This window comes from Canis lupus, chromosome 27 (assembly GCF_003254725.2).
Source record: "Canis lupus dingo isolate Sandy chromosome 27, ASM325472v2, whole genome shotgun sequence".
NCBI classification, from domain to species: domain Eukaryota; kingdom Metazoa; phylum Chordata; class Mammalia; order Carnivora; family Canidae; genus Canis; species Canis lupus.
Window position 1 is genome coordinate 41,793,372 of NC_064269.1, and position 24,436 is coordinate 41,817,807.

Here is a 24,436-nt window from a genome sequence, read left to right on the forward strand (position 1 = left end):
GCAGGTCTGTGCCGGTACAAGCAAGGCTGGAGAAGGGGCCTAAAAGCCTGGCCCGCAGCATGTCTGACTCTCATGGGTGACTCCCTCACACACTCCCAACCTTCCAGACACACAAGAGGCAAGTGTAAAGGTGAGCATAAGGGAAGATTCTAGAAGCAGCAAACTCCTCATTCTAGAAAGACAAAGCTAGTGGGGGATTAGATCAAAGTTTGCAAAATCCCAAAGGACAATGATACAACCAACGCAGACCTGTCCAACAGATCCCAAAATAGAACCACAGGCAACCTTCAGAGCTTAAAAAAATTATCTGAGGATCAATAAAAGGCAGTTCATTTACACGCAGGTAAAGGCAAGGGGCTTGTTACTACATGGTATAGCACAGGACAAAAACACGACTAAGATCAAGACAGCTCAGATAAGACCCAGGGGTGACAGAACCACGCCAGGCCAGTAAAGGAAGCAGGGAAGCTGGAGCACCTAGGACCTTCACAGCCGGCCGGCTGTGGCAAATCCCAATAGATGAGCGGCTTACCTGGCTTGGGTAGCCCCACCCCACGTGCCATGTAAGCAGTCAACACCACTCACCAACGAGGCACAGTGAGAGAGGAACGCATGCAGGCTTTGGAGTCAGGCATCCAGAGTTCAAATCCTAGCTCCACCACTCACTTGGAGGCTTTGAGTAAATCACCTAACCTCTCGGGGGCCGTTCCCTCATTTACAAAATAAGGATAAGGCTATCTTCTATGTAGGTATGATCGGAGAATTAAACCAAATAACATAGGTGAACCCCAAGGACAGTGCCTGTTAGGTGGGAGGTGGGCAGCAAATAGCCACTAACCATAATCCATAGTCACTTCGTGGATAAACCAGGTGTGGTTCTGCCCACAGGAGCATCAGATGCGCACATAAATAACCCAGCGTGAGTGAAAAGTAGTAAGGACTGCAGGAGAGAGAGAATGTGAAAGGAGTTCAGAGGTTCTACCTGGAGGAGTTAGGGAAGGTTTCAGGGAAGAAGGCAGTTGAGATGGAATCTTCAAGGAGAAGGGGATGGGCTCCTAATGTGTACAGATAATTGGTATGGAGAGAACCATGGGCAGGAAGGAAACATGAGTCACACAGCAACCAGGAAGGAAGCAGAACAGGAAATGACATCTGAGCTTCCTGAGGGCCACCCAGGAAGTGTGACCGGGGAAACAGAGACTGGGAAAGGTAGTCCACAGGTTGCCTGATGTCATTAAAAGTGACTCCAGTTTGGGAGGTCCAGGTGATGAAGATGGGGAGAGCACAGTCTCTGCTGATTTCCAAGTGATGGTGATAGCAGTGGTACCTTACACAGGAGTGGAAGGGCTGTTAACATGGTTCAGGTACTGGAAAGAATCATCTAGTAGTTGTGAATCAAAGGATCTAAGAGATACCGGGTATAGGAAGGTCAGGAAAGAACCAATGAGCACACAAGGGTTGAAGGAGTCCTGACGGAGGGAAATGGCAGTACAAAAGGACAGGCACAGGACAGGTGGGGAGGAGGCAGGTGGGGTTTTGGGTCTAAGAGCTGGGCAGGTGGTGGGACCTATTACCAAACCAAATAGAGGACAATGGAGGGCTTTTGAAGCAGGAAGACAAAACTAGTTTGAGACACCAGGGGAAGGAGCATATGGAGACACCAGAAGGCAGCGGGACGTGTGGTAAGGGCAGGCTGCAGACCCGGCATCAGAAGACATGCTTTAACCACGTACTCTGGAGCCTCAAGAGTGTAACCAAACAAACTGTGGCTTAAGCATGCTGGGCCTGAGTTTGATCATCCAATTCTACAAGCCTATTGTAAAGAGCAAGCGTAACACATATAAAGATGCACGATAAACTACAAAGCACATGTAAGATGTTATTCTCAGACTTTGTAGCTAAAACCAAGAGGCTAGACAACTTTGCCCAGGGAGAGAGAAAGACAAGAGGGAGGAAAGACCAAAGGTGCAATTTTCAGGGATATCCGGTCAAAGCAAGAAGCAGCTGTGGACAAAGCCAAGAAGCAGAAGAAAAACCAGGAGATCACAACATCTCAAAAATCAAAGAAAGAGAGTGGGATCTTATCTCCAAAGACCGGCTACACGCAATCCTCCTCCAGAGCCCATGTTCATGCACTCACACTGCCAGGCCTGGCCATCATGATGACCCCATGTCCCACGAGGAACAACAGCCCTCGGTCCGTGCTGAAAAGGAGGACAATGTCAAAGTGAAGTAGAGTGTGTGCCACAGGGAGGTGCAGCACCTTGAAGGAGTAATTACCACAAAAGTAACTACGGGGTGCGACTGGCCAAGTGAGGGACTGCTCGTCAAAATCTCTGGGGACGGACAGGTCAGGAAAGAGGCATTCAGGAGCCATCTGCTCCCTGATTACAATCAAGGGGCTGTTGCTCTCATGTGCAGAGGCCAAGCAGGTGTGCAGGAGGGGGAAGGAATACAGGTTTGCTGTCAAGTCACCCCAGCATCCTCCAGCAGCCACGCTGCTCCACTGGCATGCATGCCCTGAAGGTGCCCACTGCCCCATTCTAGCCACAGAAGCCAAGGGGCAGTGGGGCCGGAAGAGGCAGGGGGCATTTCTGCAAGGCAGCAAAGGAGCTTCTCTGTAAGTCTGGGAGCCAGCAGTGGGAGACCAACAGCCCAGAGGGCTGTCCACAAGGGAAGCAGTACCCCAAGCAATCCCCATTTCTTGAGCACCTTCTATGAGCCCAGCACTCCTCTTCTTTGCTCTGGGCAAGCCCACACCTTTCCTTCCACCCATTCTGCCAGGACCATGCTCTTTCCAGATTACCATCACCCCGGAGCCACAAACACGCTGCAGACTGCTATCCTGGAAGCTGCCCTCACTTCGCCTAGGACTCCACTGCCCCCAGAGCAGGCTCAGCCTCTTCACCTCTGCCCCCAGGAAGAGGGAGACACTCACCACCAAGTCCCACAGCCATCTATGACCGGGATGGCCAGCAGCACTTGTAGAGGGGAATGGGGGAGGTGCCAGGGTTGTTCTGAACAGCCACCAATTCTAGTTTGGCTCTGCCCTGCCCCAAATCAGGCCGTTACAAGGCCCAGAAATTGAAGGGTCATAGTCAGGAAGGACATGGGTGCACTGACCCAGATGACAGGGGTTTGGAACAACTGGGCTACTGTTCCCTGGCACTGAGAGGGGAATAGACTCAGGATCCCAAACCTTTCAAATGGGACATTTTGCCAGATGTCCACACGCCTTCTCCCCTGGCCACTCCAAGAAGCACTCCCAAAGGGTAACCTGGATTCAGGCCCTCCTGCCACATAGTCCTCCCATCCCCAGGGTGGCTGTAATGAGCTTATCAGAGGCCTGGGAAGAGGTCCGGGGTGGGGGTGGGCAGCTCCCATCTTCCCTGGACTCTGAGGACAATGCTCCAGCCTGCCCAGCAGAATCTCTAGTACACAAACCCAGAGTCCCCCACCAATCACAAAAGTACACAAGACAGGCACAGAATCGGTCCTGATGCCAGCAACACATCCTGGCCCCTCCCACCGCACCTTGGTGCCACGAGAAAAGGATGTTTGGGGGCCGGCAGATGCAGCCGAAGCCTCCATCACCCCTCTTTTGACCATTCTGGCAGCCAGCATGTGGCAAGGAAGCCAAGTGGGGAAGACGGAGAGCGGGCAGCCCTTTTCCTACCCAGTTACAGGTGGCAGGGGCCCAGAGAGCAATCCATGGTCATAGGGCAAATCAAGGGCAAACCCGCACTGTCTTATCCCTTCCCTCTAACACAGCGAGGCTTCCACTCAACTGGCTCCCCTCTTCTGGAACATTCAAAAGTGGTTTGAGAAAAACAAGACTGAAAAACTTCTCTCTCTTGCCAACAGTCAACTTTCCTTTGCCATTTTAAGGGTGGAAGCCCAGGAACGGTTCTGAGGACATCCGTCTGTCCTTCCTGCACCCCCTAGCCACCTCCCTTTGGCAGCAGCCTGAGAACTGGAAATGGGCCTGGCACCTTCCAGGGCTGTTCCACCGGCTAGCAGGTGCAAGAAACGTGCCTCGGTCCAGGCATCTGCTTGCTCGCTTGGCCGCCTCAGGACGGTCCGATCAGAGTGGTGCTGAGTTCCAGAACCAGACGCTGCCAGTGAGAGGCAGAGGAACAGTGCCTGCCAGGGGCTGGAGGGGTGTATGGATGGTACCTGGGACTCAGTGAAGTCTGTTCTCCTCCCTCCATCCCAGGAACACAGCAGCACACAGATGTGTCTTCCCCAGAAGCCTGGATGCCATGGAGCAGAGAAGCTAAGGCGCCATGAGGGAGGGAGATTTGGCAGAGGTAGGTCCATGAAGCTCCAAAAGCATGGTGCTGGATACTGAGAGACAAAGCTAGGTCAACCGTCCTCAGGAAAGGGAGTAAGAGCCCAGCCACTCTCCCAGTGAGAACATTCCAGAGCCTGGCTAGGCAGTGCAAGCCTAGTGAACCCCACATCCTCCCCTCTCTGCCATAGAACTCCAGTAAGATTTGGCTCCACTAACCCTTTCTCCTCCATTACTCGGGCTCTCACACCCATGACTAAAGATCCCATCAACCAGATGGTCCCCTTCGCGGGAGCCACGGGGGGGCTCACCATCTGGTGGGACCTGCTGCCACGGATGCTCGTCGTCTGCCTACAGCACAGGGATCAACAGGGCATGGGCGGTGCAAGAGTGCCTTCACCCAAAGTGGACATTGCCAGGAGCTCTGCAGAAGTCCCAGCACACACCTCCAGCAGCCTCTCCGGTCCCCATCTTTGTACCTTGTGCCTCCCTCTGGGGAGGGCTAGGAGTACTGGGACCCAGCTCCAGGGCTATGGCTGGCAGCACCTGGCCTCCTCCCCGGTGGGGGCCGGGAGGCGGCAGGCAGGGCTTCCAAACACCTCTTTGTGGGAACAGTTGAGGTGCTATGGAGGTTCAGGGAGAGAAAAGAAGGCCATGGGGAGGATGAGACCCACCTAGACTCACCCATCCATGGAACCCAGGGTCCCTGTGGCTGGGTCTCATGGACAGCGGACAGGAGTTTGGGTCAAGAAAGTTGAGTCACAAAGTAATCTCCCTGCCTCCAAGCAGGCTGTTGGGGTAAACAACCATGTCCCTGAAGCATCTGTCACCTCGGAGTACATGTGCGGGGCAAAGTGCCCGAGACAGGCTCTGCTGCTAAAGCTTACACCCAGCAGTGCACAGTAAGCAAGGTGGGAGGGCACAGCAAACAGGCCACAGTGCTTTCGACTGACTGGCCAACACCTGGCCACTAAGCTTTGGGTTCCCAGGAGTGTGGGAACAGAGGGCCTGTGCGGACAGAGGAGACCCCTGATGGCTGGCAGTGGTAACTCAATCATAGAAGGCTTATTGAAGGCAGTGGCCTTGAACCCAGGTACCTCCTGCATCCCTCCACCCATTGTAGTCCACAGGGTCATGCTCTGTGCCAGCCTGGAAACCTGTATCAGAGAAGACAAGAAAGCAATGGGGTGTTCATGTCCCTCTTCAGCCAAATCTGGGCAAGGGGGGCCCACAAAGAGGGAGCTGGAGCGGGCAGCAGAGGCGGGGCCTGAAGCCTGGCTTCTCCCCCCACAACCCCGTCCCCTGATGCCCAGGATTGACACTGTCTTGGCTGCGATCTGGTCCTGCACTAAGCAGCTTAGCCAATGGCCTATCTCCTCAGCTCAAGGCTCAGCTGGCTGGGGACGAGGGGCGTGGAGCAACCCTGCGGGAAGTAAGCGCCGCCAGCCAGACAGAGCTGGTGTGACCAGAGCTACTCTGAACCTCCTGTGTGCAAAAGGAAGGACCACAGAGCCCTGCCGCCTAGGGGTGTAATGGAAACTTAACAAGGTAGTAGGAGCAGAGGCCCAGTGTGTGCCTGGCCCACAGCAGATGCCCCACAAATGCTGGGTGGTGGGGTGGAAACACAGTGGGTCAGACCAACACAAGAGGAAATGTGGAAACCAACCACCACACAGCAATGTAGGGAGAAGGACAGGCTTGAGGGATGCCTCCATACTGAGTCATCTTTTCTACTTGGGGTTTTAAGGCCCATCCCGAGCCCCATCCCCCCAAAATGCCCATGCACCCAAACCCAGACTTTCTAAGGCTGATTCCAAGGCTGTGCTGAGACCCGGGGACTCTCCATCCTCCTACAGAGTTCCTGTTTGGATGCCCTGCCTCTAAGAACCCTTTACTTTTGGGCGACAGCAGACGCATACAGGGTATGGGGAGCAGTGACTATAGAGGGACATGAGACACCCAATAGTCAGTGTTACTGGGAATCTTGCAAGGAGAGGAGTGAGCACAAAGGGTCCTTGGAGATCACAAGCATAGTCACTGGGTGCCCAGGCCTAGGGAGTGCTCACCCAGACCTCACAGTACATCCAGAGTGGAGCTGGGGCTCACCATGACAGCTCTGTCCCTGCACCCAGAGCATAGGCAAGCCCCACTGACTGTCAGAGCCCTGGCTTGTCCACTGCATGCTCTGTGTGGTCCTGGGCCATCAGCTGAACACACAGAAAAGGGCAGGGACAGTCCTCGTCCTGGGGACTTGGGAGGCAAGGGGGGCAGGGGAAGAGAACACCTGGGCACTGGGGACTCTGCCCGGAACCGACAGGGGGAGCTTGAGCAGTCCACATCCCACTCCCGAGAGCTGTTCCTCACCTATAGAACAGGAGGTGCCCTCGCTGGCTGCTAGGACAGGTGGGAAAGGAAGCTGGGTGCTGAGGGGCAGGCTGAGTGCAATCCCAGGGCACCAGGCCACTGGGCAGGAGGCATGCCTGCCCCAATCCAGGCAATGGCAGGTGGCAGATCCCCTCCCATGCCCTGTCTCCTCCCCACCCTGGCTCGGGCTTTGAATCAGCAGCTCCTAAGCGCCAGGGCCAGTGTCCTATGCAGGCTTCTCCCTGCCTGCTAAGGAGTGGTCCTGTTGGGATCAAAGCAATAATAAGGCCGCTCCAGGGGCCTGAGGGAGCCTGAGAGGAAGACTCCCAAAGGTGGTCTGGAACACCAGGGGGGACAGGGAGAGGGCAAGAGGGCAGGATGGCAGAAGGTTCTCTCTCTTGATTCGGACTACTCACAGCCCAGGAGAACGGAGGACAGCCTCCTCCCAAGCTAGCAGCCCCCTGCATGCTGAAGCCCTGACTCCAAGCAGCTGCCTGGCAGAGGCCGTGAGGAGGGGGCAGGGGAGAGGCCTCTGCCCTCCACTGCTCTTCATCAGGACACGGCCCCAGCTAGCAGCATTCCGTTCTATACTGAGCCCAGTGACACAGCAGAGCCCCAGGCTGGCAGCGCCGCCCGCCTCCCCAGCCCCACTGGGCTCACCCCAAGGCCAGCACCTCCACCCAAGGTCAGGGCCTGTCACAGGCCCGGAGCCACACCCCCCAAATGGACCAGGACTGGGCTGAGCGTGCTGGTCACAGCTCCAGGGCCCAATGTCACCATTCTACAGGCAAGAAACCAAGACTCAGAAGGAAAACATTGGTTTAAAAATCATGCCGCCCATTCTTCCTTGACCATTGCACTTGATCTCTGTTCCGTGATGCCCTTCTGGTCCTATGTGGGCGCGCACGCACACACACACACACACACACACACACACACACACACACACATGTTCTTAAAGATCTAGGCATTTGCTGTAGCGAACTATTCCTCCTCACTGAAGTTCATGTTATGTGGTGGTAGTGACGTGACTGGCTGTGTTTGGCAGAGCTCAGAACCATACACCAAAGAGTACATCTGACAGCGTGCGAAGTACACTATATAGCGAACATGTTCCTCCCAGCATATATAATGATTCCCCAAAGTTGCTCACCCCTAGATGCAGCATAGTTGGTTTAACCATTCCCCTGCTGTAAGACGCTCAAGTTGTTTCTAATTCTCCTTGACTACAAATCGCTCTCTAATGAATACACTCACGCATAATATATCTGACAGCATTTCTGATCATTTTCTCAGAGTGGATTCTCAGAAGCACAGTTACTGGTCAGGGGACGGGCCGATTTTAAGGCTCTCCATACTTCTCTGTGAAGTTGTCTAGTGCAAAGAGTGCAGCACCTTACGCTCCCTGCAGCTCTGAGTTGTAGGGCTGCATCACACTGGCAATGATCGGTTTGAAAATCAAGGCACATTGGAAACAAACGAAAACAGCATCGTATTATCATCACAATTTGGATTTTTTTTTGATGACTAGTGACACTATGCATTCTTCCTCACGCTTATTGATCACTAATACTTCTTCTTACACAAACCTAATTACAGCAACAGCCAGTAAGCCACAATTCTCAAACGTCCATGCCATTTCAGTATTATTGTTATATCAAATCTACATTCCATCACAGAGTTTAATTATTACGCTCATATTTAATACTTAGTACCGTAGAGACAGGCAAGGGGCAGCGTTGGGAACACCAGATTTGAAGCCAGACGTCCCTGACTATAAGTGCCTACACCCTCAGATACCAGCTGTGTGACCTTGAGAAAGTGACTTAACCTCTTTTAGCTTCAGTTTCAGCTGCTCTGGAATTAGAACAGGAAACTAGGATGAGTACTTTTCAGGGTCCCCACACAAACCAGGTGAGGCACTCATCGTAGGGCCACACACCTATAGGAACTCAACAAGCAACAAGAGTTGCCACCATGGATGCTACCGAATGGCCGGATATGCAGAGCACCCAAACTGGGAGTTGGGGAGGAAAGAGGAAGACACCAGTGATACTGAACTATAATGCTATTATGCTCAACTGCAGGATGGCATTCAAAAGGAGGTCTTCCCATCAGGTACACTTTGCAAGCAGGACACTTATCCTTTAAGGGTTATCAGTGGGAGAGCAGAGGAATGGACCCAATGACTCTTCCTCCCTGGAAGACAAGAAAAAAATTCAGTGCCAGAGTAAGCTTCAAAAGGTAGCAGGAAGCTAAATGTGTGATCTCTCTACTACTTAGGAGATCCCAGCTCCTGTAGATGGCTCAGTTCTAATGCAACAGAGCAGTGGGAAGGAGAGATGACTGGGGGCTGGGTGGCCTAGACTGCCCCCAACCCTGCCACCAACCCCCATAGAAAGGCCAATGCAGGCCACCACTGTAGCTACCAAGAGGGGAAAACCATCAACCAATCCTAAGACACAGCCTTGTGGCTCAGATGCCTCCCCATTCCCTTCTCTAAAGGCTGGCAACTTGCTGATGCCTGGAAGTCCAGAGCCTCCTCCTGCTCTACTTCCCACCATGTCAGTGGCATCCCAGGGCCAGACAGAGGAGTCCAACCAGCCCAGACACAGGCAGGAGGGGAAAGATGCCGCCGGCCCATCTGGCAGAAGAGATGGATCAAATATCCCCCTTAAGCGTGAAAACAAGCCTTTTAATGGGCAGGGGAGACCTCTTTCCAGGCAAAACACTGGACCACCCCCAAAAGCCACACAGGGGCCAGGTAGAAAGGAATTCTGAAGTATGTGCTTCACCTCAACGCCTATCAAAGGCAGTGTGACAACACACAAGACAAGAGCTTTGGGGGCCTGCAGCCTGGATTCACATCCTGGCTTCCTTGCTGCCCAGCTATATGAGCTTAGGCCATGGCCCGACCTCCCTGAGCCTCCATTCCACATCCACAGAATGGGAATGCTGACAGAGTCATCTCCAGAGGCCCACTGTGCGGCTTCAGTGAGGCAAAGCATGGGAAGTGCTGACACACAGCAAGCACTCAATGAACGAGGGTTATGGGGTTCACCAGTGAAGAGGCAGGGAGTGGAGGTGACAGGAAATGTACCCTGGGGCTGAGCTCTGGCTCCTGTGGACTGTCCACTTCCCAGAGGACCATGGTCCTCCTGGGGCAGCTCTTTCCCCCTCCCTGTCCATACCACCCACACCTCAGCATCCAAACACGCCCCTTAAAGGGTTCAAAAAGTAGACGTGTGAAATGATAGGCTACCTGGCATCCACTTTTAAACATTCCACAAGGCAAACAAGGAGGGGAGCAGGAGACCACTGAAGCTGGGTGATGGGTACATGAGGGTTTCTTACACTGACCTATTTCTGGACCTGTTTGAAAATTTCCACAATGAGAAGCTGGAAGGAAACAGGGAGCCATTTCATAATACCTGGCCCCACTTTGTACCTATGATGCCAGGGATGCCTTCCTTCTTCGCACACTCTAATATAATCAGGATTCTCTTGCCTTGATTCCACTTTACAACTTCCAAACTCCTAGCGGCTTCCCTCCTTCTCTCCCTCTGCTCCCCTCCACCAGATGCTGTGGAAGCTCTCAATGACCCCAAGGCCAAGTCCAGGGCAGCAGAAGACAAACCGGAACATCTGGGTTTCAGCCTCAGCCACACCGCGGCCCATGCTCACCTAGACAACTAACTTCTCTCCACTTCAGATCAAGTAGATGCTCAGCAGAGCCAGCAGATTTTCAGCAGCCACTCCTGCTACTCTGAAAAGGCTAAAAAGAGCGCCCCCCCATCTCTGAGTCAGCTCATGGGCATCACACTCAGACCTGGAGCCTTGATGAGGCGACTCCCATGGCAGACACTCCTCACCCACAGAGGTGCTAGGGAAACACAGCCACAGCGATCATATCAACAGGGATAAAAATGAAAACCAAGAGGGGTAGGGGTAGTGTTCCTCCATAGAAGTGCTCCAGTGTGCCCCTTCGCAGATGAGAAGTTTGGGGCAGGGAGGCAGCGTTCTGGGTAAGTGTGGCCCTGTCACACAGCCCCCATCCCAGCTGCCTGCTGAGCTCAGGGCTGCGCCTTCCTTTCCCTCCCAGCATGACAGGGTCAGGCCTGGAAAAAAGGAGGCTCCTAGGATCACAGGATGAATTGGGAGCCCCTGGATCTAATTCTAGCCACGTCCTGCCATGTGGGCGACTGTGGAGAAACTCCCTACTCCATTACCGGAGCTTCTTCAGGGAGTATGATATGATACCTTTGGAACAACGAGAGAGAAGATGCAGCAGGAAACACCTTGGGGATTAAGGCATGACACTGGCAAAAGGGCCAGACCCACAGCCTGCCACCATTTATTGTGCGCAGCCTGCATGCCCAGGGGCTGGTGGCCACCGGTGGCCTACTTTTCCCCAGGAGCTAACCACCAAGCTGTCCGTCTGCTGCTGTGGTCAAAATGGCCTCAGCTGACGTCTCCCAATGCACCGCCACACGGCCTCGCTGGGGACTGAGGTTTGAAGTCATGATAACCGTCACCCCCATCCTTTGAATGGGGAAATGAGGGCATGTGACTTTGCCCCAGGACAGGGGATAAAAGGATGGCTGGCTTTGGGTGTAAACCTAGAAGTCCCAACCCCAGGCTGTTCCCAGGAGACATCAGAGACCCACCATTGTGTTCTGGAGAAGGGCATAATTTTCAGGGCTCAGGATTCCTGCTAGCAAAGTGAAGGATCCAGTTCTGATAACTCCATGACATTCACGAAGGGCGTTGTGGCAAAAAACAAAAGCCACAAGCCAGCACGAAGCAGGCTGCCCCACTGCCCTCTACAGTGATAGACTATGCTCAGCCCCACGTGTCCTGGGGGATGGGGCACAAGGGACTGCCCAGCACTGCCCAAGGGAAGGAGTGAGTCATGCAGGCCAAATTGAGAGAGTCCAACAAAGTGAGAAAAGCAAAAGATGCAGCCTTAGGACATGGGTTCGAAGCTCAGCTCAGCTACTTCTACCCACCAGCCTTAGGCCAATCACTCTGTTTTCTTACCTGCAAAATGAGAAAAATACATCTTCTCTACAGGAGAAATGAGCACAGTGTAAACTGTAAGCATCAGGTAAAACTGGGAATATTCTTGACTTCTTGAGGAAGGGGATGGGGAGAGGTGGGAAAGTGGGAAGACAGAGGAAACCAGGGGAGGGGTCCCCAGTGAGGCTGAGAATTTGAAGCCCAACCTGCTGGCTTTACTGCCAAGTCCTTTGTCATCACAGGAACCCAACCTGTGGCAAATGTATGCCAAGTTCATAAACATGATTAAAAAGGCTGTTTGCTAAGTTCATACAAGGGGATGAGCTGCAGATGGTGGCAGTAATGCCCTTCCACAGCAGGCAACAGCTGGCTGTGTAGATGTAGGGCAGCTGCTGGGATTGGGAGGGGGCACTAATGTCCACTCTTGGCTTTGGAAATGGAGGGTACACCGTCCCTGCCCTCTCTGAGACTAGGGATCTAGGACACTTCCAGAAAGTGAAACCCTAAGCCATGAAACTGCCATTCGTTCCAGAGAGATCAATCAGGTTCTGATTCCAACCCACCGAGGAGGCCAGAGGTCTGTGCGAGACTAGGAGCCCCACAGAGGGGAACCTTCCTCAGGTGAGACACAGCCTAGCTGGCTCTGGCAGTCCAGTTCAGGGAGTGTCTTTGGCAGGAGGGCGTCAGCCAGTGTGAGGTCCCTCCCTGCTCTGAGGCCAAATGCAGAGACCAGAGCCTTCTCTGCTGCTCATGGTTTTACAGAGGGCTTTGTAAGTCACATTTCACCAAAGCAGGCATCAGCCTGTCTTTGATGGTGAGCAACAAGGAGGCAAGGTCCCAGAACTATCTGTGTCATTGGCTTCCTACTTGAGCAGCCAATATGAATACCTTAGAATGAAGGAGACAAGGTTGATTAGGATAATACAATGAGCCCTCAGCCCCGATTCAAGATGCACCCCACCTCGACACACCTCATGGCCTCAGCCCCTTCCCTCTCCTGGCACACTCCACTCATGCTTCAAGAGTGGTCACACCTGCTCCAGGGAGCCCTCCCTGATTGTGTCGTCCGTGGCAACACTTATACTATGCTGCTCTTGTCCTTCAGCTGCTGCTTCATGCATGGGTGCCCTCCCCTGTCTGTTGGACAATCTGGTGCCCCCCACGGGCAGCACTCTATCTGTATGATACTTCTCAAATGTTCCCTGCATATTGTTAGCAGCCCTCCACCTCCTGCTAAGCTTGGGAAAGAGTCCTCAGTCTTCTACCAAAAATATGCCAAGGCCTAGACTCACAGATGATTCCCCTACAAGGGTTGGGGAGCACACACCCAGGCTTATGAGTCTCTCCTCTACCCCCACCCCGTTTTTTTCCGGTCCCAGAAAGCCTCAGCTAATCTCTCTGTAAATACCACAGGCCATGTCTGATTCAGAGCCAGCCAACTGCATGCCAGACGCTCTTCACATATCATCTTATTTACTGAGAGAAGCAACATGTCGGTGGTGAAGAGCACAGGCAACAGCTGGGTAACTCTGCAATCACCAGCTGTGTGACCTGGGACAAGTCACCCAACTTCTCTGAGCTGCAGCTGCCTCCTCTGTAAAACGGAGGTCCACACCACTTCTCTCTCAGGTCTGCTGCTGAAATTATGTTTGTTAAGTGTTTGCCAAGCAGCTGGCACCCTATAAATGATAATATTGTATTATTGCATCCCTCCCTTGAGGTATTACTATCTTCTCTCTACCAGGGAGGAGGGTAAAGCTCAGAGACGCCAGACAACTCATTCAAAGTCACAGAGCTGCTGCCAAGGAGACAGAGATGGGGATTCGCACTCAGGTCTTCTGACTTGGGGCACCCTGATCTTGCAATACCACAGGCTTGCAGAAGACACTAAAGGGACAGACAGGCTGCAGGATGTGTCTTCATCCCCGGGGAAGGTCACAGCCTCAAGTCATAAGAATCAAGTAATTGGGGGAGGCTGGGTCCGGTACCTCCACCCCTCTCTGACTCCAGCAGCTCCCTGACAATTGAGACATGGCCTTAGCAAGTCTCTGAGAGGCATGGCTGGTCTCCCCCAAGTTAAATGCGGCTGCAGCAGTTAGGCCAAACTCCCCAAAGCTAATCAGATTGACACCTGTTCCCCCGGCCGAGTAAACTCGGAAGGTGCAGCCAACCAGCAGCCTTCACACACGAGAAAGCAATAGTTTTCAGCACTCTGGCTGCAGTGCAAACCCAGCTCCCAGGGGTGCCATCTTCTCCATCTGCAAACAGCCAGCAATGACCAGAGGCTGGGAGATGGGAGGCAGTGGGCACTTCGCTGACTACAACCCCCTCAATGGGGAAAATCACACGCATGGGCCCGTCACACCCAGTCCTGCCAATCCCCAGATCCTGGTTATGTTAGTCATAACTTCGAGGGGACTAGGCATGCTTACAGACATAATTTATTTTGGTCTTCTGGGCCACCCTGGGGAAGTACATACTTTTGTCCCATTTTATGGATGAGGAAACTAAGAAAGCTTTAGGTGATTTTTCCAACATCCCACAAATTGGAAGGAAAGGGCTGGGATGCACACCTGAGTCTCCAGATTCTTTCTATAACAGCATGCTGTTCATGTGCTCTTTCATTCATTCATTCTCCCTTTGATCCATTCATTCCTTCATCCACTCATCTATACTTATGACGCCTGAGGTTATTTATCTGCTATACTACCTTTTCCTGCTGCCCAAGAAAACATGGGAGACTGCAGTGATATTTTTCTCTTCTGAAGACCTGCCAGGATTGCACCCTTCTCCGAGCCTCACCAGCACGGCTGTGCACAGCAAACAGTGGCTGGTCCCAGAGTGAGTGCTGGGAACAGTGCACTCTGCTCCACACTCCACCCTGCCTGCAGCCCTGCTCTACAACTGACCCCTCCTCTGCACAAAGAAGTGAAAAGCCCCATAAAGTATCTCAACCTCCCAGGTGCCTGGGAAGCTCAGTCAGTTAAGCGCTGACTCTTGAGTTCAGCTCAGGGCATGATCTCCGTCTGGGTCATGGGATCAAGCCCTGTGTTGGACTCCATGCTCAGTGGGGAGTCTGCTTGAGATTCTTTCTCCCTCTGCCTCTCTCCACCTCCTCCCTTCCTCCCTCTTTCTCTCTTCTTCTCTAAAATAAATAAATAAATCTTAAAAAAAAAAAAAAAAGTATCTCAACCTCCCAGAAGTCTGGCTTAGGGAATGGTATTTGGGGAGGGGGCTACGGAGTCAAGAATGGGAATGACAACATAGCCTGTCACCCAACTCATGCATATGTGGCTGAAGTCGATCCAGTCAATTAATGAGTCAATTAATGACAATACTGAGTACCCACCACTGTGCCCGGGGCTTTGTCCCCCATGGACTGGGAGACAAAGGGCTTGCCCTCAAAGGACTGATGATCTGGCTGAGGGGAGGAGACACATCTGTAAGAGAACCAACTCATCAGGCAGGAAGCACTGCAGTCTCAACTACAATGCAGACGTTACATGGTACTGAGAAATTCAGAGGAACGTAAGGCACCTGAAACTAGGGACAGAAAGATTTCGTTCAGACCATCGAATATAATAAGGAAGATGCAGAAGGATAGCCAGGATTTAAATCTGGGGTGGTATAGAAGGAAATTACCCAAACTACCTTTTCAACACCACGGCTAATGCAAAAGACTGCCTTGATCCTTCCCTCCCCGATCTTAGCTAAATATTTCATCTTTTTTATAGGCATTTGGCAGAGGCTCCAGGATGGGAAAGCGGAGCAGTAAATTAGATCTGTGAGAACATCTCAGACATACACACACACACACACACACACGTGTGTGCACGCTCACACACTCCATTCATCCTTGCTCTGTTGTGAAGTAACTGCTGTTCTCTGCAGCCTGCTGTGGGCTCAGACCTGGGGCTGCCTGAAGGAACCTGGCTCGTGCCATTGGCTTTGGAATTAGCCCCTGCAGACACCAGGCTGCTAATCTGCACAGCCTCTCTACCCCAGGACCCCAGCAGAGAAAACCACACCCGACCAATCCTAGCCAGTAGGACCAGTAGGATGGCCCTTTGCTTTCTTTGAGATCTGATCGTTCTCAAAAGATGACACTGTCCTTGCCCCATAAGCCAGCAAGTCCACACTTAGGGATATGCCCTGGAGACACTCCTAGGCACATGCCCTTAAGAAATGGGTCAAAACACTCACAGCAGGTTGCCCCTGATGGCCAGAGCAGGTAACAAAGGACAGACTATAGTTGCACAATGAAATATTACAAAGATGGGGAAAATGAGTGAACTGCAGCTACAAACATGACACGATGAATCTTAGTAACATAATACTGTGTAAAAATATGGCAAGCTACCAAAAGCCACATATAGCATACCACCATTGCACACAGCTCAAACGCAAGCAAAATTATAGATGTATTGCTTAGGGATATATATGAGTGGCAACACCACAAAACCACGGCAGAAGAGCAATAAAAACGCAGTCAGGATCCTCTCTGAGGGGAGAGTCCAGGGGTACAGGGGGACAAACGATGACAAGAGGCAATGTACTAGTGAGGACCTGTTCGGGTGGTGAGTTCAGGGGTGTTCCTTCTCTTATCCTTCATAACTTACACGTATATTTTGTATTTTATCAAATACTACTTAATAACATAACTTAATGAGCTTGTTAGCTTATGAAATTAAAATTTTAACGTGGCTGTGGGAGCTAGAGGAGTTCATGAGCCAACCTGCCGATGTTACGTAACAGCATTGAAAGGCAGGAGTGGTGGTCGAGTTGAGTTGGGACAGGGGACTGCTGCCCTCAGCCAGTGGGCGGGAAGGGAGGGGGTTCCTGAGCACGTGGGTTCCCAGCTCCCTCTTATGGGCTCCTCCCTGTCAGTTTCCTCTCCCTCCTCCTGTGGCTGATGAAGGAGTCTGAGAAGCATGAGGAGGAGCAACGGTGTATAGACTGCAGAGGACAAGACTGGGTAGGATGGGACTGCTGTCACCACATAAGAAGGCCAGCCACAGTGACGAGGAAGGGAAACCTTTCTGTGTAGCTCTGGGGTACAGAGCGGGGCCAATGAGGAGGAATGAGCTACCGTGAACACATATGTCCTCGAAGGGAGTGAGCAGCCCCAGGAGGCAGTGAACACCCACCACGGGCATCCATGGGGAAAAGCGGGAGCTGAACTGTGGGCTGATAAGGGACAGGGACAGGGCTGCTAAAACACCATTCCAAGGCTCAGGGAGGACTGGATATGTCAGCATCACCTGGGGTGCTTGTTAACCAAGCCACTCCCCAAGTCCTACTCCGGACCAACAAAATGCATCTCCACAGGTGGGAACTGTAAGTCCATTGTCATGTAAGCTTCCCAGGCCATTCCCATGTGATGTGTGCGATGTGCTAGGCTCAAAACCACCAGATTTAATGCCCTTTAAGACTTCTTTTAGTTCAGGGGCATGTGGGTGGCTCAGTCGGTTAAGCGTCTGCCTTTGGCTCCGGTCATGATCTCAGGGTGCTGAGACTAAGCCCTGCATCGGGCTCCCTGTTCATCAGAGAGTCTGTTTCTCCCTCTGTCCCTTCCCTTCTCATGTGTTCTCTCTCTCTCAAATAAGTAAAACCTTTAAAAATTATAAAAAGAATTATTCTGGTTCAAAATTCTGTGGACCAGTGGCACCAAGGGTATGGAGCAGGGAATGGGCAATCAGAGCAGGGGACATGTTTCTGGTTCCCAGTACCTCAGATGATCTCAGACCTCAAACCACTCCAGCTGCCTTATCCCTTGAAAAAGTTAAACTGGCTTCATATCCTCTGGCTATTGGGAGGATTTTAAAAGCAAACAAATAAATAAATCTCATGGTAAAACGAGAAACAAGCTTATAATGGAAACTGGGGGTCAGGAGAGAAAGCATTTGGAGAGTAGACAGCACACATATCACAGGATTTACTAGCATCCTGTGTGCCAGGAGCAGGTACTTGGTTGCACAGGGCATTCTGGCAGCTGGAAAGCCCGTGCCCACTTCACTTTCAAAGCTCACCATCCTCAGGCCCATAAGAACTATGCTGGAAAGGAAGATCCAGGAGTGGATCTAATGACCAGATGGAAGTGACTTCTGGAGATGCTGGGGCTGAGATCCTGCAGACTCCCAGTCCCCTCCCAGGCTGCACATAATTGTGCTGCTGCATTTAAGATGAGCAGAACGCTCCCAGGCAGAGGGGAGCAGCTACCCTGGCCAGAGACAGCCCAACGCAGAGCCGGCCCCAAGCTCAGGGAGCTCACAGCACCAGGGGCACAGTGGCCAATCTGCTGGCTGGGCATGCATGCCATAGTGGGTGGAGAGGCAGTGGTGGGAGGAATCTTGGAGGCCAGACGGCCCCCAAAATGAAAGGCCTTGCCCAGGGCCAACGAGAAACCTGACCCGGGAGATCATCTAAAGGCACCGCCCGCCCACGGCCTGGAGCGAACCCCATCCAGGCTCCAAAGCGAACATCTGTTGCCCTGGCGCCGAGGCTGGCCAATTCCACATGAATTTCCACCCGCCCCACCCCTACCAGGACCACTCTTTGCCCCTTGAGGTTGACCTCTTTAGGGTGGGCCTGGCATGGGGTTGTAATGTGTGGATCTGGTGAACTCTCTCCAAGCTCTCAGCCATGGCATCTCTCCCTGGTGAAATGGGGCCTGTGCCAGGGATGTTACCCCAGCCATGGCCAGAGCAAGGCCCAGCTTGGGAGTGCCGTCCTTGCTGACTCCCATCTCAAATCATGTTTAATGTCTGCAGTGGTGGCAACGGAACCAGAATCCTCCACCTGAAGGATCCAAAGGGTCAGTGCACTGATGGGAATCCCAAGGCCCAGACACCGGGGGTGCCTGGCCCTGGGTCACAGAGCCAGAGAACCTGGGACTGTCCCTGCTCCCCTTCACTCCCATTTGCCTCTCTCATTTCTGCATCTGCTGTCCTGTTGCCCTCTGAAGGGATAAGAGGCTCCACAGAGCAGAGAGAGAAAGAATGTATGGCATTCTCTGGCGAGAAATTTAAATGACTTTTAAAAACCCACAATCCTTACACACCCAGGTGCACACTCTCTTGACTAAGCACTGTCCCCAATTTGATGTGTCCTTCACCTCCAGGACAGCAGGCTTACAGAGGCCAAGCCGGCCTTAATAGTACAGCCTCCCAGCACCCCCCCCCCATCTCTACACCTTTAGTCAGGGAGGGGTGCACAGAGATCCTACTGGCTTAGGAACCTCCAAATAAAGTCAGGGAAGCCCCGTGGCATCCTTAAGGGGCCCCCAGGGTGACCAAGAAACAAGTAAGCCTTCCAACAAATTGGTACTTGCTCAGGGAACAGAGAACCAGGAGCAGTGGCTGAACCCCAATGAGGGTTGTGCCAGGGATAGAAGGAGAGGACGGGGGAACAGCTGGCAAGTCAGACTAGGAGGGACTTCTGCCCCTGTTGGTTCCCAGAGCAGCTTGGGAAAAACCTCAAAGGCTGAGAAACCACTGTTCCATCCCCATTTTACAAGACTATACCCCATACCATTGAAGAACATTCAGTAGGCACCTACTGTATGCAGAGGCAGGTGCAAGTCAAGTGCCCTACTGTCATCTAGAAACATTCAGCTCCAGGGCATGAATAGTAAGTCCCAGTGCACATGACACTGCAACAGACAGGGCTCCCTGGTGGGCAGTGAGAGAAGGGTCAGGGAGGGAAGAGACAGTGAGATAGGGACAGTGAGGTCAGGTTCACTTGGGTTCAGGAGGCTGGGCCAGAGAACTATGCATCAAGGAACACACAGGAAGAGCTGGGACTTAACCCTGCCTCTTAATCTTCAAAACCATTCATTCTCTTAGACAACCTGTGTTGTGTGCCACCTCCACCCAGGTCCCTAGCGTCTCTAACCAAAGCTCAAGCAGGGTCAGGACAATACTGGGGTGGGGTGAGGGGGCAGCACAGGTGGTATGGAGGTGGGGACAATGCAGGGCCCCATGGGGCAAGTGCTGGGAGGGGTGGGAACAGCAGGAAGGATGGAGAATGAGCTGAGAATAAGGAAAGGAGTCACATTGCACAGTCAGGTCCCTATCTCCTGCTCAAGGACCACAGGAACTCATCTGGCCCAAGGGAGCCAGGACTGCCTCTGACTTCCCAGACAGCAGAGGTCTCCTGAATGTCCTTGCAATAGTAGCAGGTGTGACAGGGCCTGCCTGCCAGAGCGGAGGCTGCGGGGCTGGACCTGGGAGACCAGCAAGGGGCTTCATCTGCATTCCACCCAGGCTGTGCCTGGCAAGAGGCTCATGCCACCATGAGCCCATTTTTCTGAGTTCAGCAAAACCCAGCAGGGAAACTGCACACAGCTCCACCTTGAGGCAAACCACTCCACACCCATCCAGCCCTGTGTACAAAGTTTCCTTTGGTCATGGCTTGTACTTGCATGGACAGGTCCTGGTGAGAGCCCCTTGGCAGCAGGCCTCAGACAGGAATGCTGCAGAGGCCGATGAGGCCAAAGGTAAGGAGAAAGTGTCTGATCATCAGGGCAAGACAACCCATGGGTGCTACCCCCAGCCCCAAGGTTCCAGAGTTTAGAGATGGAAGGAAAGAAGGGAGTGCAAGGCTGTACACCCAGTGCAGGTTTAGAGTCAGAGGCATGTTCCAGGGCCAAGCCATGATCCACAGCATGATGAGACGCAGCAGTAGGAGTCACCTTCCTAGTTCTACTGGCTGCTTGAGGGGAGGGCAGGTACAGATCCATGGCCACCACCATCATCTGGATCTGAAATAGGACCAACCCCTGCCTCCCGTGCCCACCACACCTGAAGATACCCTGGGTAGTGGACTGACATGTCCATGTTCCAAGCCCCAAAACCTGTGAATGTGTCCTTACTTGGAAAAGGGGTCTTTGCATGTGTGGTTATGTTAAAGATGTTGAGATAGGGAGATGGATTACCCTGGTGGGCCCTTAAATGCATTACAAGTGCCCTTACAAGAGAGGAGGAAGGAAATTAGACACACAGAGAATGTGATGTGAAGGTGGAAGCAGAGACTGAGTCCTTGGACATGGAGAAAGAGATCGGAGTGATACAGCCACAAGGTGCGGAACTCCCGCAGCAGGGGAAGCTGGAAGATGCAAGGAAGAATCCTCCCCTAGAGCCTCCGGAGGAAATGTGGGCCTGCCAACACCGTGATGTGGTCTTCTAACCTCCAGAACCATTTGAGAATAAATTCCTGCTATTTTCTGCCACCAGATTTGTGGTAATTTGTGACACCAGCCACTAGAAACCCTGGAAGGAAACTGTAGTAAGTTTTCTTTAAGAAATCTGCGTGGGGGGGGGTGGGGGCAGCTGGGTGGCTCAGAGTCCTGGGATCAAGTCCCACATCGGGCTTGCCAGGGAAGCCTGCTTCTCCCTCTGCCTGTGTCTCTGCCTCTCTGTGTCTCTCATGAATAAATAAAAATTAAAAAAAAAAAAACCTGCTTGGGCATCAACCCGTGCCCGGGCTGAGAGGCACTGCCACCTGGGAACAGGCACTGCCACCTGGGAATGGGAGCTGCCACCTGGAATGGGCGCTGCCACCTGGAATGGGCACTGCCACCTGGGAACGGGCACTGCCACTGGGAATGGGCGCTGCCACCTGGGAACGGGCTGCTGCCACCTGGGAACGGGGTGCTGCCACCTGGAAACGGGCAGTGCCACCTGGGAACGGGCTGCTGTCACCTGGGAACGAGGTGCTGCCACCTGGGAATGGGAGCTGCCACCTGGGAACGGAGTGCTGCCACCTGGGAACAGGGTGCTGCCACCTGGGAACGGGCGCTGCCACCTGGAAACGGGTGCTGCCACCTGGAAACAGGTGCCACTGCAGCTCACCAGCAGCCAGGACTCTGGACTGGTAGAGTCAGATGTGCTCCCTTCCAAGCCTGCAGGCCAGAGAGGGTAGGAGGGAGTGTAGCCTCCAGAGCCCAATGGCTTGCGTAGTACCCGTGTGACCCTGGTACCCAACATCCCTGAGCTTTAGTTTCCTCACAGATAAAATGAGATTGTTCTGGTACTGTGTCCAAGGTCGTTGTAAGGAGAGAATTTTTTTTTAATGCCCATAAAGCACTTCACACAGTGCCTCGCACATAGTAGTTACTTTAGAAACTCTAGTTGCTGTTGTTATATCCTTGAAAGGTCGCATGAGGAGCAAGAGCAATGCAGCTGAAGGTGTCTGCTCAACAGGGCGGCATCACATGAATGGCAGCTGTTGGGAGTTATAACTCGGCGGAAGTCAAGCTCTCAGCCACCACAGCCCACACGGGAGGGACCGGATCAGCCCCGTTCATGAAGAACTTCTCCCCCCACCCCATTCATCTTCAAGCCCCCAGGGCACCAACCCCCAGGCTGTAAGTGAACCAGGCCCCTGTCTCTCCACAGGGAGGACACGCCCAGCTAGAGCAAATGGGTGCCTGGGGAACAGTGTGAGAGGACATGAGGGAATGGAGGGAGAGTGGAGAGGGTCTGGCTGCGTAAACACTTGCCCACACCCTCCCCCCCACACACACTGAAAACAGCTCTGTCCCTTCAGGCCCCTGGCCTTGGTGGCTCAGGGAACCCAGGAGCATATGGGCCACAGGAACCATGCACAGGGAGCAGGTCAGGAGGCTGAGCAGCCCCCAGCCCTTCCCCAGCAACGCGAACAAGCCCAGACTGTGTGCGCTTGGGGGACACATTCGGGCCCACAAAAAAACCCAGGACACATGTGTGGCAGACAACTTCTAATGCTGCTCTGGGGCTCTTAGTCTCCCTGTGTTGGTTAAAATTACTGTTGGCCTCGGTTCTTGCATTTAATTTTTTACCACTAAACAACCATTTGGATTTACCCACGGTGGTGTTTCTCTCTGGAGTGTAGCATCCACAGGCAGAGACCTGCACACAAGGGATTCCATTTTTGCCTCCACCACCCTTCCGGACCTGCTGGGAAAGTGCTGGGTGTCCCCGTCTGCCCCCTCAGAATCTTGCTCATCAAGGTCAGGAGGACCTGGCCCCACTCCCATCAGGCCTACCTTGTGGGAACCCACTGAGCTCCTTGGAAAGGATTCAGGTCACAAAGGAGGAGGGTTCTAAAATCTGAATTCGCCTGGGAGGGGTGGGACTCTCCACCTCCAGGTAAAGGGTCATCAGTGTTCTCCCCAAGAGGGAAGCCCAGGTGAGCCCTTAAAGGACTTCATGACCAGAGGATTCAGACATGGGCCACCCTATGGCTGCTGACACATGAATCTGGCCTTTCAAGAGCTAACTGCTCCCTCAGAAATATCCCAGCCAGCCTCCTTGAACTTGGAGACAAACTAGGAATGTCCTTCCAAAGCCCAAAGACCAAGAATGGAAGGTTATCTTTTCTGGTCTATAAAAAAGTTTTCCCCCCATACGTAATTCTAGGAATAAAAAATAACCTTCCCTTCTGATCCTACCATCCCCTCCTGCCTACCACCCTCTCCTCCTCACAACACTCAGCCAGAGCAACCTACTGCACCCTCCGTCACCCCAGCTTCCGCCCTGCTCTGGAGCCCACCAGTACTGACTGCAGAGGGAGAGAGAGCAGAACAGGGACTCTGAGCCCTCTCCCCTGCTCCCCATCCACACTGATGGACCTGTCGTGGTTTATGATGGTCAGAAGAAATGAAAGCCAGTTCCCAGCTGGTTCCCCACCTGGCCCAGCAGAAAGGAGCACGGAGGAATAGTCCCTCTGGGTTCCCCGGGCATGGGCTTGTCCTGCTAGCTGAGAAAGAACCTGTCCACACTCCCAGGGATTTAGCCCGGGGGCCCAGGACTAAGGAGCCGCCCGGTCACAGTCCCTCTTATGAGCATAACCTATTTGAAAACAAACCCCTCTGCTTCCCCAGACTTAAAGCAATCCCTCTGCCCCTGTCTTCCTGTTATTGTAGAGGGGAGGGGGCTGTTTTCCCACCTTTTTAAAGCTCCGGAACCAAGCATGAGTCAGGCAATGTGCAGGGATACATTGCTCATCTTCTCATGAGGAGGCATCAACAGGCCCACGTCCCACAGGGCCCTGCCTTGCTCGCAGCTGCCAGCAAACTGCCCCCAGACCAGTGCCGCACACATGTGACTGCTGCTCTGCTTGGAGCTGCCATGTCCATCTTGGGTGTGACATCCTTCCCACCACTTTGCCCTCACTTCAATGGAAGGTACAGAAGGAGCAGTTGTCTGCCCCAGCCCAGACTCCCTTCACTGCTGAGTAGGCCTGCAGGCTGGGGAGGGATGGAGATACCAGAAGACAAAGCCCTGCCTGGCCCAAAGCCACTCATCTCCCTTCACTTTGGGTGCAGACGAACGCATTATTCCTAGGGTCCCCAATGTTAGGCTGGGAGCCTCTCCGGGGTACCCTGCACTGAATTAGTAAAAGGTGACACACACACACTCAGTCATGATTGAGTGATGGCAAATGATTTCTGACATCCCGACTGCCACATGGGGATGAGCATCAGTCCCCAGGGCTGCCTTGTAATCTTGACCACCACTCTGCTCCCCCGGCTGCCACTTCTGCCCGTCCGGTGGGCTGATCTAAGGCAGACCTGCTTTTACCAACCAGGAAGCATGCTGCTACAGCGAGGCTGACAGAACTGGGGGATCTGTCAGGGGGCCTCCACTGACGTCAAACCAGACCCGACAGCTGTCATTCCCTCAGCCCGTCACGCAGCCATCCTGGTGTAATGCGTGTGTCTGGGAGTGAGCCGGCACTCAGCTCTGTCTCAGAGCCATCCACGTGGATCCTGCCTCTCTG

At 53.2% G+C, this 24,436-nt stretch overlaps 1 protein-coding gene and 1 long non-coding RNA gene across 22 annotated transcripts in view; one reads left to right on the forward strand and one right to left on the reverse strand.

Moving 5' to 3' along the window:
* The window catches only part of TSPAN9 (tetraspanin 9), a 199,806-nt gene that overhangs the window by 32,948 nt on the left and 142,422 nt on the right, over nucleotides 1-24,436 (reverse strand). For 12 of the 21 annotated variants that reach the window (XM_049102326.1, XM_049102317.1, XM_049102325.1 and 9 more), the window contains one exon: nucleotides 4,177-4,347. The exons of the other annotated variants lie outside the window; for them this stretch is intronic. In XM_049102326.1, the coding sequence (XP_048958283.1) occupies nucleotides 4,177-4,347 (171 nt within the window). The remainder of the gene's footprint in view (nucleotides 1-4,176; nucleotides 4,348-24,436) is intronic. 21 annotated transcript variants of the gene reach the window in all.
* On the forward strand, nucleotides 1,038-17,051 carry LOC112669036 (uncharacterized). Its single transcript, XR_003142021.3, has 5 exons — nucleotides 1,038-1,364; nucleotides 4,217-4,310; nucleotides 10,236-11,762; nucleotides 12,207-12,295; nucleotides 13,088-17,051. It is a non-coding gene; the product is annotated as an uncharacterized LOC112669036 (long non-coding RNA).